At 36.7% G+C, this 15474-nt stretch overlaps 1 protein-coding gene across 3 annotated transcripts in view; it reads left to right on the top strand.

Moving 5' to 3' along the window:
• The first annotated feature begins 2810 nt into the window (after nucleotides 1–2810).
• ice1 (KIAA0947-like (H. sapiens)) overlaps nucleotides 2811–15474 on the top strand; it is a 36780-nt gene continuing 24116 nt past the window's right edge. For 2 of the 3 annotated variants that reach the window (XM_042740509.1, XM_042740507.1), the window contains exons 1-8: nucleotides 2811–3032; nucleotides 3440–3498; nucleotides 4223–4257; nucleotides 10122–10140; nucleotides 10562–10673; nucleotides 11186–11262; nucleotides 11351–11388; nucleotides 11863–11945. In XM_042740509.1, the coding sequence (XP_042596443.1) occupies nucleotides 2943–3032; nucleotides 3440–3498; nucleotides 4223–4257; nucleotides 10122–10140; nucleotides 10562–10673; nucleotides 11186–11262; nucleotides 11351–11388; nucleotides 11863–11945 (513 nt within the window). In that variant the 5' untranslated portion in view covers nucleotides 2811–2942. The remainder of the gene's footprint in view (nucleotides 3033–3439; nucleotides 3499–4222; nucleotides 4258–10121; nucleotides 10141–10561; nucleotides 10674–11185; nucleotides 11263–11350; nucleotides 11389–11862; nucleotides 11946–15474) is intronic. The other variant, XM_042740508.1, reaches the window with a different exon arrangement.

The raw sequence follows: 15474 nt of genomic DNA, 5'->3' as shown, positions 1-15474 counted from the left end.
GATGCAAAGAAATTACACATTGCTGGGTGTTAGATTTTTTAGAGTCACTTATTTGCTTTAAAAAGTCTTTTAAAATGTCAATGAGGTCATACGTTTTGCGTTCATTAGCAGAATGCTAGCGTGTTATGGGCAACAACAACTCAACCTGTAAGAAATCAAAAGGACATAAGTACTCGTTCATTCAACTTTCGACCTATAACCCATGGTGAACTTGCAAAACCTACAATCAGATCTGAGATTTCTCAACGGCAGTCGGGTGAAAGGGACAAATTTAGCCGTCTAGCCCCATAGACTCCCATTCATTTTGCACTCATGGCGATCGCCCCCAGTGGAACTCTGGTGGAACTGCAACCAAAATTCGGTACAATAGGACTTAATAGGGAGTGGGAAGGCTCTCCGTAGACAGGCTCTGGTGAGTCTCACTTGTGGAGTTTCTGCGCGAGGGCGCCCTCCGGCGACGAGTTTGAGTGAAAAAGAAATTACGTTAATTGAGTACTCATTATAGCTCACAAAACCGTAATTTGGGTAAAAATTGCAAAAATAATTAAGAGCTTTGAGGGAAACATTTGCAAATCCTTTCTTGCAGCTATATTATTAAATGTATTCTTAAATATTCAGTTTTTTATATTATAGTGAAATAGTGTTATTATAAAAGTAATATTATTTATTTTGAAAACTGATGCATAACCTACGCATAGACGCACACCCTATGCCGTAGCCTAGCTACACCTTAGCCTGACTTGCACCTCTCCAAAAATCTAACAGCGCTCTCTCCAAAAGAATTTTCCATAGTTATGGGTCTATCCCATCAGGTGTTGTTGCTTTACTGAGAGGTACCCATCCTTTGTCACCGGTTTCTCCTAATTTGGTTGATACTTTTGTTGGTAGATTATGTTTTGAATCTCCATGCAAAAATAATAATAGGATAGTTTGTTCATTATTTCAGCAGAATATTATAACTCGGCCAGCTGTGACTGCTTATTGGAATAATGCAAAGGTGTGGATGCTTCCTCATATTTATTTACTAACTAACAAAGTAAAGGAGATTTCCTACAAAAATCTTCAAACTCTAGACCTCTTTTCTTTGTTTTTATAAGATATTTTGGGCGATACCTTTCATTAATCAAGTTGTCTAAGATAAAAAAAGTCTTAAAAACTTTATCTGTCTGTAACTCTTTTCTTATCTTTAATGACATGTAAGTCTCAATTTTATTCTTTTAGGTTGTAATTTATTAACACACCCCTGTTGATTTTGTTGTTGTTTGTTTCTACTTTATTTTGTGTTATTATTGTCTACCACCTTTATGTTGATGGTTGTGTTATTCTATGTGTATTATTCTTGCTTTTTAAGCATTAATAATAATAAAAAATCTAACAGCGCGTCAATTCTATGCGGACCGCAAGTGTTGTGATTGGTCTGCTAGAACCCCTTCCGTATGTAAGTTACTTGAGTTTGGTGTGTGTTTATAATGTGCACTTTAATATATTTTAATGTTACACCTTCTTATATAAAATAAAACAAAGCAAAGAAGTGTATAATAAATAAATAATCATTTATTTTACTACAATCACTAGTTGTCCGCGCCAAACAATGTTGATCTGCCGTGGTATAAACCCTTGTGGAGATTGAAAGAATGCCATATCTTCTTCTGTTCCGTTGTTGTCTCCTTTTTGTAGTTTTAAATAGTGATTTAATAATGCTTCTCCATAGACTCATAGACAGTAAAAGAAATGGACACAGCGACCCCATTGGAACTCAATTGAGACAAGTGAAGCCCATTTTTAGCGATTTTTAGCACTTCCGTTTCTGACGCGCAGACTCAAACTAAGCTTGATGACGTCAGCAACCTGTCTGACAGATGTAAATCTTCTAGTAGCTGTGCGTGCAAACTGCCATCGTTAATCTTGCAGAGACGGCGAGCTTGAGCGGGGAGTTCTTTGGTGTGAGTGAGCAGGAGTAAGTATTCTGATTAATATTTTGTATAAGTATTTTAAAATGTAACACCAGTACGCCATATCTCTTGACGTCTCCCCGATTGACTGCGAGCTTCTCCTCCTGTCTGTACGGTAATTTCTCTACCTGTGCGACAGAGAGTCGAGTGGTTATGACGCATTCGTTAGCCTATTTTTACAAAAAACTGTTTCTACGAGGCCATAATGTAACATAGAAGGTAATGGAGCCCTTTATACATTGTCGTGTATCTTTAGAAATAAATAATGGACAAATGGAGTCTTTAAACGCCTCGGATGTAAAGTTATTCTCTGTCAAAGTGACGCAAAAATGAATGGGAGTCAATGGGATGCTAACGCAAGTGAAGTTCTGCTACAAGATGGCGGCACGCGGCCGACTTCAACTTCCGGTCGACTTCCTTGCCCCCTGTATGTTGTTTTCTCCTTTTTGTAGTTTTAAATAGTTTTTTAGTGGTACTGCGGGTTACACCAGCAACATGTCCGTGGACACTGCAGACTAGCGGTCTGCGTGTGTACTGCACGTCGACGCGGACAACGACGCAGAAGTATAAACGAAAACTGACGCATAGCCTACGGCGTGGCTTCGGCGTAGGTCCGACGCAGAAGTACTGTCATACTTTACTGCCGCCCCAAAGTATGCCTACATTAAACTACATTGTTATATTCCGATTATAATAAAATAAACTATATTCGTTTCAAACTGTTAATAAATTTTTTGTTTATTAAGTTATTTACTTGGGATCAAATTTAACTGTACAATAATTTACAAATTAATATTATTATTTTTTTTTACTACACCATTTTTCAATCCGGCATCTACAGCGGGCAGCTGGGGCCTTTCCCTGGGGTCCTCAGTCAACGTGCTGCCGAACGTTTGTATGTGCAATGAGCCGATGGGCTTGTTTTGGTTGCACGTTTTTAGATATTTGGAGGTACGTGTACGATTCTGCTGATATTTCTTAACTAATACCATGATGCCGGGGGAGAACCAGTCCAAATCCGTTGGAATCGCCTCTGAAGCTACCTCTGGCACTTGTCAAAACTGCACTGTTTTAAATCAGGTGAGAACTTTATTTCTAACGCTAAGACTGTCCACTATTTGAAATCAGGCTTAATGGGTTAACCAAGTAATAATGGGTATTTCATGAGAATTAGAGCAGATTAATAATACAATTTGTTAATATAATACTTTAAAATTTGGGTTTAATTAAATAAATGGAAATTGAGTATATCAATACGATATTACGTCTGTCCTAGTCATTGTTGATTGTAATTATACAGTCACTTCTTATGAACGTGATTTTTAGTTATTGGTACGCAACTGAATATTGGTTTATGTATTTGATTAATTTGGTGTTTAATGCAGGTATCAACTGTCATCTATTTTGACGAATTCCCTTATTTATTGTACTGTTTGTTGATTACAAGTAAAGCTGAATTTGTATGTCTGCGATTCTACGTTTTCCAGAGCTTGGATGAATATGTGGCTGCCTTGTTAACTCTGAAGCAGAAGATCGTTGACACAGAGTGAGTTTTTTTTTTATTTATTTTTTATTATTATTTGGTATAATTTCAAGATGTTTACCTCACTTGCAGGACAGCAGCACAGTTCTTGCATGGAAGAAAAAGAATAGTGTTAAGATATTACATAAGTTTAGGTCTGACTTTTGGTTTTTCTGTATGAACTGCAGTATTAGAGTGGCTAGTTGTCATGACACTAAGCATTTGTGTTGTTTTGGCTAAAAGAAATTGGGAATTCACAATAAAATGTATGCAGTTCATATGCAAATAAGCATTAAAAAAAGCAATTGATGGCACCACGACTTTAAGTTATATGTGAAAGTTGGTTGTGGACCAAGTCAATCAGAGATTTTCAATTTTAATCATACATTACATATACATTTTACAGTAAATACATATAAATAAATAAACAATGGATAGCAAATCTAAGCCTTTATTATGTACACATCAAAATTTGGATAGAGCATGTTCCTTAAATGGATGAGGTTTAGTAATTGCAGTTGAATACCAAAAGTTTAATATTTAGGGTTAAGGGGTTCTAACTAGAATATTTAAAGAATATAATAATTATTATTATTCTTTTTTTAGTACTGTAAATATAATTAATATATATAATTATCATGTTTTCTTAACTTTTTGTTGCTTGCTGGCTTTTTAGTTTTATCTTCAGTGTCAAAAACTATGAAGGTATTTATTATATCTAGTAACTTTTTAACTTTTTTGTTTTCAGCCGTCTCTTGAGTGAGTACAAAGAGAAGTGTGATGATATCCTTTTATAAAGCTATGTAGATGATAACGTTGTGCTTGTTTTTGTCATGCTCTCTGTTGATTTACTTATTGATTTTATTGTATACTATAAGCATATTACCTGAGTTTGCTAATTAGAGACTGTTTGGTCCTGGAGTAAGCAATATCATATGGGTATGAGTGCTGTAGTATTGAATATCAGCCCAGCCACATTAAGTTGCAGGTAATCACAGCCATACTGGTATTCACTCAAGATAAAACTCACTTTATAAATCAGCTCAAGAACAAAATTAGTATCAACAGGGTTTGTACAAGGTGCTTGATGTACTTGAATTTTTTCAATTATTTATGAAAAGGTTCTTGAAAAGTACTTGAATGTTTAAAAGGCAGTATATATGAAATTAGTGTTAATTTTTGTTTTCGATAAAAACAATCTTTTCTTGCCAAATTTAAGATGCAGCATGTCTGATTGTATTATATGATTGTATTATATTATATAATACTTTATTATATGCACAAGATTGTATTATATCACTCAGTCTTTTATTGCATGTGCTGTTTGTTTGGGTTTACATTAGTCTGACGCGCTTTGTGAGCACTTCTTCATCTCAGCAGCTCAGTTCACAAAGTCTTCCTCTGAATATGCTGAGTTTGGATTGCTTAATGTTCATCTGGGAAAACTTATCTCACTAGATTTGTAATGTAAATCTTTTATAAACCTGTGCAAACACAGGAGAATATTTCCAGATCAACATATTTCTAGATATGCGATTTGTTGAACATCGCTATTTCAAAATAAGTTTAAACCCTTGCTCTGAGTTTGCATGTGACCAAATATTAAAATTAAATGGATTTGAATCGCTGTAAAATGAAACCTCACCAGGCCGTTGGCGCCCTCTGCAGGTATTTGTTATAATACATAACATACTTAAATAGGTTGTTCATATTTTGTATAGGCATATTACATTGTTTTTAACTGTGAAATAACGTGATTACTTGATTTTGTTACTTTATACTTTATTTGAACCAATTATTATTGTCTTATCGTTTAATATATATAAATGTAGTCAATATAAAGGCTTTTTTTCACTTAGGTCTATTTTATTTATTTTTTTTTATGATTTTTTTATTGTATTATTGTGTAAATTACTTGATTACCAAGATAATCATAAGGTATAGCCCCAGATTAGTTAAATGTTTCAAAATACAACTACATTGTTTTGCTTTTTGTGATTAAAGACAAATATTTTGTCATTGAAGATTTCTTATGTATATTATTTTTTTTTTGTCTCGTTCTAGTGAACCAAGTATCTGTATTTTGTCTCATCTCATGAGCTAAGTGTATTGTCACACACCACTAGTGACTATGAGCATGATATAGCTCATAACTTTCCAAATGTATGATGAAGCTTTTACTCTTCAGGTCAATCATATTCAAAGTGATATTTTTATGAATATAAGGAAAAAATTACTTTGCCATAGTATCCTTTCAGGTTGCCACAGCCAAGGCATGCTTTGTGCTGCACTTTATTTGTACCACTTAAAAAAAAAAAAAAAAAAAGATTATTGGTTTATTTATTACAATTGGAAAGATAATAACGATATTGTGGTCTCTGATTTTAGTCCTTGAAAACCAAAAAAGTAGTGCTTGAAAAGTCCTTAAAAAAAGTCCTAGAATTTCATTTTGCAGTTTCTGTACGAACCCTGTATTAAACAGGAATTATAAACTTTTTTTTTTTTTTGATTAATTTTAAGTAAAAAATATATTTTTACTGTCTGCTATGTGACATTCTTTACAAATGATAAATGGTTTGGATGAAATTAACATTTTGAATGTAAAATTGTTTTCACTGCAATCGATCATGTTTATAATTAGGAAAATACATTAAAATGACCTGTTCCCTGTTGATACCACAACTGTACTGCATCTGCTAAGATGCTATGGGAAAAAAGCAGTTTTTTCTCCTGAACTGAAGCCTTTTTTTAATCACGCAGTGAAACTGCACAGTCATTGGTTCGTGCAGTGTTTAAAAAAAACAAAGCTGCACGAGCCTGTGTTGACACAGCCCGCCAGAATGGGCAGGCATCTGGCTATATAAGCGGGCGTTTGCCACAGGATTCTCAGATTTCTTCTCCTTCAGCGACGACTACGTTCTACGCGTTTCTTGCTTGGGGAAATCCCACTCAAAAGCTGCACTCTCGGGAACTGAGTGTTCTCACTGCGAGAACTTCAGACTCGCCTCTCTTCGCTCGTGGATCACTTTCTCTTCGCTGTTTTCCCTGGACCTGAAGGATGCATACTTTCACATCCAGATAGCCCCCCGTCACAGGCGATTCTTGAGATTCACTTTCGAGGGAGTGGCTTATCAATACACAGTCCTTTCCTTCAGGCTGTCCCTGGCGCCCCACACTTTTACGAAGTGCATGGACTTGGCTCTCTCCCCTTTGAGACAGAGGGGTTTCTGCATTCTCAACTACCTCGACGACTGGCTCGTTCTGGCCCAGTTGGAGGCAGAGCTAGTATCACACAGGACCCTCCTCCACCTAGAGTGCCTGGGACTCGGGGTCAATTTTTTTTCCAAGAGTGCGTTGTTCCCCAGCCAGTGAATATCATTCCTGGGAACAATTTTCAAGCCCAAATAAGAGTTGTAGTCATGCCGGAACGGGCTCTGGCCATACGGAGGCTGGCAACCTCCTCCGGACTATCAGGGTGAATTAAGCATGTATGACAGCCCTGACCCCCTGGAAGAGCTCTCGCTGGATGGAATAGGGTGTGACCATGGGAATGGTTTGCAGAAGGACAGTTGTCATGACAGATGCCTCCAACACAGGTTGGGGAGTGCTGTGTGAAGCCATACCGACTTTCGACCACTGGTCGAAGGCGGAGAGAGGCTTCCACATCAACTTCCTGGAAATGCTAGCAGTGTTTCTAGCCTGTCAGTTCTTCCTGCCAGTCCTAAAAGGGCACCATGTGCTGATTGGACAACATGTCAGTGTTGTCCTACATAAATCGAGCCTCCCAAAGCGAGTCTTAAACACAATTTTGAAGGCAAGAGCCCCATCTACGAGATGCCTCTATGCCCTTAAGTGGTCTATTTTCTCTACTTGGTGTCTAAACCATGGCAAAACCCCTCCTACTTCCGATCAAGTGTGCCGCACTAGTCCTCAGAAGTGAAGCCATCGCGTTTCGATCGCCCCCAGGTGGCTGGTCCCCCCAGTATAGGTCATAAACCCTGCCCTCTCCATGTAATATAATGGGGCGTAGGACAAACTAAATAATTAAATTTCACTTTAAATATTTTGTTTTCAAACATGGCTTATGTCATTTGATGTAGATTTTATCTGATGTAAGTTAGGGTGTTCGTTTTTAAAATAAGTTTTTAGTTAGTTATGTGATGCATATGTTTGCGATTTGACTCTGCGGGAGTGTGGGGGGGATGCGGCTCAACTTCGCTCTCTATTGCGCAGACTCTGGTCCCGAGTTCGCTACTGCGCAGACTCTGGTCCCAAATCAGCGCAATATGGCCGCGACCTATTGGGACAATGACGGCTTCACTTTACTTCAAACTGAATTTAATTTAATTGAATAAGGGATGCTCCCCATCCACTCTCAAAATCTTACGTGGCGGCTATAGCGGCCTCTCATGCCCCTATCCGGGCCAATCGGTGGGCAGTAACAGCATGGTTGTCCAATTCTTAAGGGGTGCCAGGAGGCTGAATCTGCCTCGTCCCCTAACCATCCTTTCATGGGATCTGCCCACTGTGCTGAGGGCCCTGAAGGGCCCAGCTTCTGAGCCACTACAGTCTACCAACATTCGGTCACTATCACTGAAGACTGCTCTACTTCTGGCACTAGCATCAGTTAAGGGGACCTGCGGGGGACCTGAATAGGGGACCTGCGGGCACTCTCCATTAGCATGCCTGCCTGGAATTCGGGCCTAACAACTCTAAGGTCGTCCTTAAACCAAGGCATGGTTGCATACCAAAGGTGCTCTCCACTCCATTCAGAGCACAGGTCATTACAATCTCTGCACTTCCTCCCTCTGAAGAGGACAGAGAGTTATCTCTGCTCTGCCCCCTTCAGAGCTCTGAGAATTTACATTGAGCGTTCCGCCCTTTATAGATGATAGGAACAACTCTGTCAACTTCGGTAACTGCACCAAAGGGCATCCGGTCACGAAGCAAAGATTCTCTAGATGGATGGTAGACGCCAACACTCTAGCATACTCTTTCTTGGGCCTTCAATGTCTCGTTGGACTATGGGCCCATTCTACCAGAGGCATCACCTCGTCTTGGGAATGGTTCAGGCCAGGATCCTGTGTGCTTGAAGAGACGCATGCTGCGTTACACAAACAGATCTGACAGAGAGCCCTTGACCATATCGCTCAGGCTCTCTAGCATTAGTTCACCTGTCAGCTCTCGACCCCTGACCCCTGGGTGTCGAAGTTGCAGGAGTACTCTGGAATGATTAACCAGGCCGGATGTGACCTCAAGAAGCTCAGCCCATCTTAGCCTTGGATTGTTGTTAACTTCTCTATGGACATTGTTTGCATATGAAAGTTACGATACTTATAGTTGTTTCTCTATCATAGCATGGCGTGATTGTACTGTGTTCCCATAGCGTCCTAGCAGACACAGTACAAGTGTTGTATCGACAGGGAACGTACTCGGTTATTGATGTAACCTCGGTTTCTCTGAGATACGGGAACGAGTACTGTGTTGCTAGCCATGCTATGTAGACACACGTTTCAGTCGTCGCTTCAGTCGACGTAACCTGAGAATCCTGTGGCAAATGCCAGCTTATGTAGCCAGATGCCCCACCCACTCTGGCGGGCTTTGTTGCCATTGGAATTTTTTTTTTTATTATTTTTTTTTATACACTGCATGAACCAATGGCCAGTTTCACTGCGTGATTGAAAAAAAGGCTTCAGTTCAGGAGAAAAAAGGCTTTTCCCATAGCGTCTTAGAAGAGACAGAATTTGTTCCCGTAATTCAGGGAACCGAGGTTACGTCAGTAACCGAGTACGTTTTGTACTGCAAAAAAATAACTAGAAGCAGGTGCCACCTTAGCACATTTATGTTATAACTAACAGATTGCTAACTGAGACTTGTTATAGCACTATATCATTGCTCTTTTGTTGATTTTGATTGCTTTCATTGTCCTCATTTGTAAGTCGCTTTGGATAAAAGTGTCTGCTAAATGACTAAATGTAAATGTAAATAAATGCCTGTGGATACAGTCACTGTTCTTTTACACAGCAGAAAAGCTATTGGTGTAAAAGCACATGTGGCAAAGAGGTGGTATGTGTGGAACACCTTGCCCTCATAAGAGTGTGCAGGCAATAAACAGTTGTGAAAAAAAGTGAACAATAACAGCACCTTTAACCAGTTATCAGCATAAGAAATAACATTTTCACTTTGGAACAATTAAAAATGTTTTTTGATCCTGTTTTCTGTTACATTTAACAAAATAATTGTTTTTGAGCCATTTCTTATTTCTGATATCAAATAAATTACATTAGAAAGAAAATTTTGTCAGTTCACAGTTCCAAAAGAACTTTGCATACTAAAGGAACAATATCCTTTCCCAGGTCATTAAAAATGTTATCTTTGTAATTAATTGTTCTGCTCATGCTCTACTCTGGGTTTTCCATGTCCTGCTCAATGTTTGTTGGTGAGAGAAATGTCTGATCCCGGAGTGAGAAAACACACAGATACTCCAACTTTAATAAAAATGAATAAAAAATCCCTAGGCACAATTACACTATGCAAACTGCTCCACATCACTCATATACACTGTCTTTCAACACAATGAAGGCAAAGCTTGAAAATTTATTTTATTCTCTATGGAACTATCTTTGTTTTCCTTGACAATAGGTCACAGCTTCAGAAATCCCAGAGGTAAGATGATATTTTCACTGCAGTTATATTACACACTGTGTAATATAAACATTTTTTAAGCTGACATTTATATTTTAACAAGTTGCTGTTTATCAAAGTAATTTATGGTACAAATTTGCTAGGCTGTTACCAGAACTGGTGACTGAGAATACCTTAATAGGCCTTAATTGGCATGCCCATAACAATTGCAAAGACAATGTACTTCTTATCATGTTGTAACTAAAGTAATGCAAAGCCTGGATGCTGCTGTACATGTACTTAATGTTCAGTAGCAGATAAGTTCCTTAATACATGCACAGGACATTGCTTTTTAGTATTGCTTAAGAAGTTTGATAATATGCACAGTATCATAATTTTGTTGATGGTCATTTAAGTATGTCACTAAATTAATGTCTTTAAAACATGATGATGTTTTTCAAAGAGAGAGCAGCAAACTGCACAAACAGCTGGATGAGGTGTTGCTGAAGCTTGAGCCTTTAGAAAAACAGACAGTGGAGTATGAACAGATGAAGACAGAGCTGGAGAAAACTAAGGTCTGAGTTCAAACACCCTAATTTTTTTTACCATCTCTAGAATTCAACTTTTAGCAGTTGCTACCAATACCAATGAAATTCTCTGATTCTCTTTCCCAATTTTAGTACATATTAAAAAACTCTTAATAAAACTTTTATTTTAAAAGTTACATTTTAATATAAACATTAACCAATGTTTTCCACAGTGTAAATATTATTTCTTGTGGGATTTATACTACTGAACAAATAATTACCTTGGAGGGATAGTTCTCCAAAAAAAGGCATGAGCATGCTTCAAATAATTTTTTACTATCTACCTACTCATTGAGATTAAACAACTGAATGGCTGCACTTTCGTGTTGAATTTGTCTGCACTCTGTACTACCAATACTGTAGGAAGATGGCACTTAAATCTAAGTTAGAATAGTCACTCATTACAAAGTTTGTAAAGCTGACTCCAACTGGACTGTAAATATGTGCATGTTAATTTCTCCTTTTTTAATTATTATTATTATTGTTTTTTAATTCAACAGGCTGATTTGAAGTCGTATCAGCTTAGGTGTGAAGATGTCGACAAGCTAAAATCTGAAAAAGCTCAGATACTTACTCTGTAAGATCACTTTACTGTAGTATTATGGTGGTTTAGTTGCTCTTGTGATTGTCTTCTGCTCACAGTATTTGTCTGTCTGTCTTTCCAGGAAAGAAAAAGTTGAAGAATCCTTAAGACAAGCAGAGGGTACATGCATTACAAATTATTTTAGGTTAAGATTAGAACAAAGCCTATAGATCAAGACTGCTGATCACATTAAAGGAAAGATTCACCAAAAAAATTTAATTCTTTTGTCATTTCCCTTCCCTCAAGTGTGCGCCAAACTGACTTCCACTGACTTTCATAGTTCGCTTGTTGAGCACAAAAGAAGGTATTTTGAATAATGTTTGTTCCAATCAGTTGATGGTAGCTGTTGGTGTGCATAGTATGGAAATAAAGAAAAAAATACTATGGAAGTCAGAGGTTACCGTCAACTGTTTAGTTACTAACTCACAAAAGTTTGTAGCAACTTGAGGGTTGGTAAATAACAATTTTCATTTTTGTTTTGTGAACCGTCTCTTCATTTTAAATACAAATAATCAAAACTGAAACCAACAATGTAGTGTACACTCACTGAATTACTGGATTGTATTTTTGTTGCTCATACACTTGTTTTCACAGATACTGTGCAAAGGCAAAACCTGGAGAATGAGAAACTCAAAACTGAAAAGAAATCACTGGAGGAAGATCTACAGAAAACTCAGGTTAGGATCTTTAAAGTTACCTCTGTAATTAAAAAATAAATTGGCTGGGGATGCACCGAATATTTGGCAACCGAAATTAGTATAAGCGAAAAGGTCGAATAATATGTACCGTACAGTGACTAATGCGATCAAATAGAGGCAGTATTTGAAATTCTTGCATTGATCTGCTGCACTCCGTTACGCAGCATTCTTGTTAGGATGACAAAAACCTTTAAAAGTTGTAGGTTTTGACAAAATTTTGTCAATCACTTCATCGTTCCAAACCCGTAAAAGCTTCGTCCATCTTCGGAACACAATTTAAGATATTTTGGATGAAAACCTGGAGGCTTGAGACTGTCCCATAGACTGCCAAATAAATTACAGTGTCAAGGTCCATAAAAGGTATGAAAGTCGTCGTCAGAATACTCCATCTGCCGTCAGATGTGCAATCTGGGTTATATGAAGCGACAGGAACACATTTTGTAAGCAAAGAAAGCAAAAATAATTTTATTCAATAATTCCTTTGTCAATGGTCTCCTCTGTGGGAAAAAAAAAAAAAAAAAAAAAAAAAAAAAATATATATATAATTATTATTATTATTTTTTTTTTAATTATTTTTTTTGAGGTCTACCGATGTTTTGCCAATTAATCTGCACCGGTAGTTGATTGCATCCGCTGCTGGAGCAGCTGAGAAGGGTCTGAAATCACTGAAATCACTGACAGCACGTGCTATTTGTTTAGACACGTGATGCTGCAAGCTGAAACTTTAGACCCGAGTTTAAATGCAGCTGACAGAAAATCCTGCTGCGCCACAGAACGCCATTCACATAGTTTTCCATTAAATTACATTTGATTCGCCCCGATCGTAGTTAATGTACATAATGAATTGTATATTGAGCATTCTCATCGAAACGTTTCTCTTTCTGTGGCTCTAATAAAGTCTGTATGCTTCATTTATAGAGCTATAATATAGATCACTCTTTCCATTTGCTCCGTTTTTTTTAAACACTGAACTTCAAACTTATCTATGCCTCATTGTTCACTCTTGAAGTAAACTTGTGTCTGTTTGGTGAATAAATAAACTGTTTTAGACCGCTGCTCGAGCTGAACGCGATCCGTCCTGAGTGTGTGTGATACCGGTGAGTTCTCCTAGACTCAGTGCTGCTCTTTTATTTTGATTATATAATCATTAAGTGTTCAAGAATAGAAGCAGTTAAAGTGTGAGAGTATACATTGTGCTGGTATAATTGTAGTGCCCTGTGATTTCTGTGATGTGGAAAACGTGGACGGAATCGCGGAATCTAGTCATAAAAACAGAATTCACAGTTAAACGCGTAATGTCACGGAACTGGTAAAATTTTGAATAAATTAGTGTAGGTCATTACACTTAAATCAAATCGCGATATGGACTAGTATATGTTACTATTAAGCCGCAAAAGTCTATTTAAATATGAATCCTGCATGTTCTGCATGACTCTAATGAATGGCGCAGACGTGAGTTGTCATTTATACTGAAGCACGTGTTACGCTCACGGTGATTTCAGCTTCTGTCGTCTCTCTAAACGAGGACGTAAACATATGAACAACATCTCCAGAAGTGCTCTGAGAGAGCTTTCATGAGCTTCTGACCGTTTGATTTGAGTAAAACTAGCCTCATATCACATACACAGAACTATAAAGGTATTCACGGCAACCTGTCAAAATAAAAGTCCGGTCTATTTTTCAGTAGAATGTACATAGCCTACTGCTACTACTGAAAGGAAACAAACATTATTTTTTAAGGAATAATCATTTATTCCATGTTTTAATTTTAATAGTAAATCCCCTTTGTTTGCCAAAAAAAAGTTTGCTTAATTTTCAGTAATTAAAAGATAAATTAAATTAATGTTTCAAGCCTTCATTTGATAACCAGAAAAACTTTAATACACAATTTTTGAGGGGAAAAAAATCATAAGGCTTCTTTAAGAAAAAATGGATTCAAATAATTAGACATGCTAAAACACAGAATTTGGTAACAATAAAAAATATGGTGAGAAAAAATAAAGCATTTCATAGGGCCCTAAACATGTAATTTTTGTTAAACTTTTATTAAATTGATGTGAAAATGTATAAGTTTCATGGTTTTAATTAATAAGACTTGCTTTTTAATTAATAAACTTTAACTATTAAAACGGAGTGGAGAAAAATTAAAACAAAACAAAATAAAAGAATCCAGAAATATTCAAATGGAAATAACGGAATTTGGAAAAAAAATTAAATGGAATTTAGGGAAAAAAAAGGATTTTGTGGTAATTTAAACATTTACTATTACTATTATTACTTTTATTATTATTACTACTACTAGTATGAATCAGTACTGTGTTTTTTTTTTTTTTTTTTATAAATAAAGCACTATTTTTAGTTTTTGTTCAGTATCCATTTTAAAAGCTATTGGTTAATTAATCGTTATCGGCCAGTGTGGTCCAACCTAACTATCGGTATTGGCAAAATCCACTATCGGTCGACCTCTAATATATATAAGATCAGCATTAGAACACTATAATAAACACACAAAAATTATCAGCTTGATGACACTGTTATTTAAATTATTGTGAAGTGAGATGAATGAAGAGGGTGTCTGTCTTCCGCAAACACGCAATGGAAAAGGGAAGTTTGGTTTATCGCAATTTTTGCAACGGCATACAGAGTATTACATACAACATAATATGGTTTGTTTTTTCTCAGGAGACATGAGACGCGTATCTGCCAAAGCAAAAAACTTTTGTTCTTAATGTGCTGTTTTGTACTATTTTCAGTTTTGTACTGTTTTAATTGTACGTGGCAACGCTGCAGTCGTTTTGGCAATACAAATGTAAAAATATATTGCAGTAATAATAAACATCCCGAGACATTAGGCCTAATCATTTTTAGTTTCATTATTGGGTAATTCCAGCATTATTGACATGACATTCAATCACAACCTGAAATATAAATTCTAACAGAATGTATTTATTACCAATACACTAAACCATTTCTTTGTTTTTCTAAATCCCAAACAGAGTCCAGACATCAGAAAAGTATCCATCTGTGAACATGTTTTATAGGCTGTTTTGATTTGAGAATATTTTGTAGACTTTCTGTGATTTACAGTGCACAAACCAGAAGCAACAATATCTGCAGAATGGAGAAGGGTTGACCATTCACAAAAAATAAAATAGGCCTATCAGTTTCATTTCAATTTTCGTTTTTGTGTTTTAGAGGAAAAATCAGTTTAGGTGATCAGGATGTCAGAGCAGGATGTCATCTCTCTGTTACTGACCGTTCTGAAAGCAGAATTTATGCAAACGCGTATATAATGCTTTAAAAACTTTAACAGCTATGTCTAGAAGTAATTTAATAGGGCTGCCCCCCACATAAGGTTTTTTTAGTTGCTAGAAGTTGTTACTCAAGCACACGCATTAAGCTTGCCACAAAGCACAGGCAGAAGTAACCTAATAATTGTGAAAAAGGATACATTTTAATTATTTATTAATAAACTAATGTTTTCTTGTCGGCTGCAAGATGACATTTA

Source organism: Cyprinus carpio, chromosome B16 (assembly GCF_018340385.1).
Source record: "Cyprinus carpio isolate SPL01 chromosome B16, ASM1834038v1, whole genome shotgun sequence".
In the NCBI taxonomy this organism is placed as follows: Eukaryota; Metazoa; Chordata; class Actinopteri; order Cypriniformes; family Cyprinidae; genus Cyprinus; species Cyprinus carpio.
The sequence above is the reverse complement of the archived record's forward strand: the minus strand, read 5'-3'. Positions and strand labels throughout refer to the sequence as shown.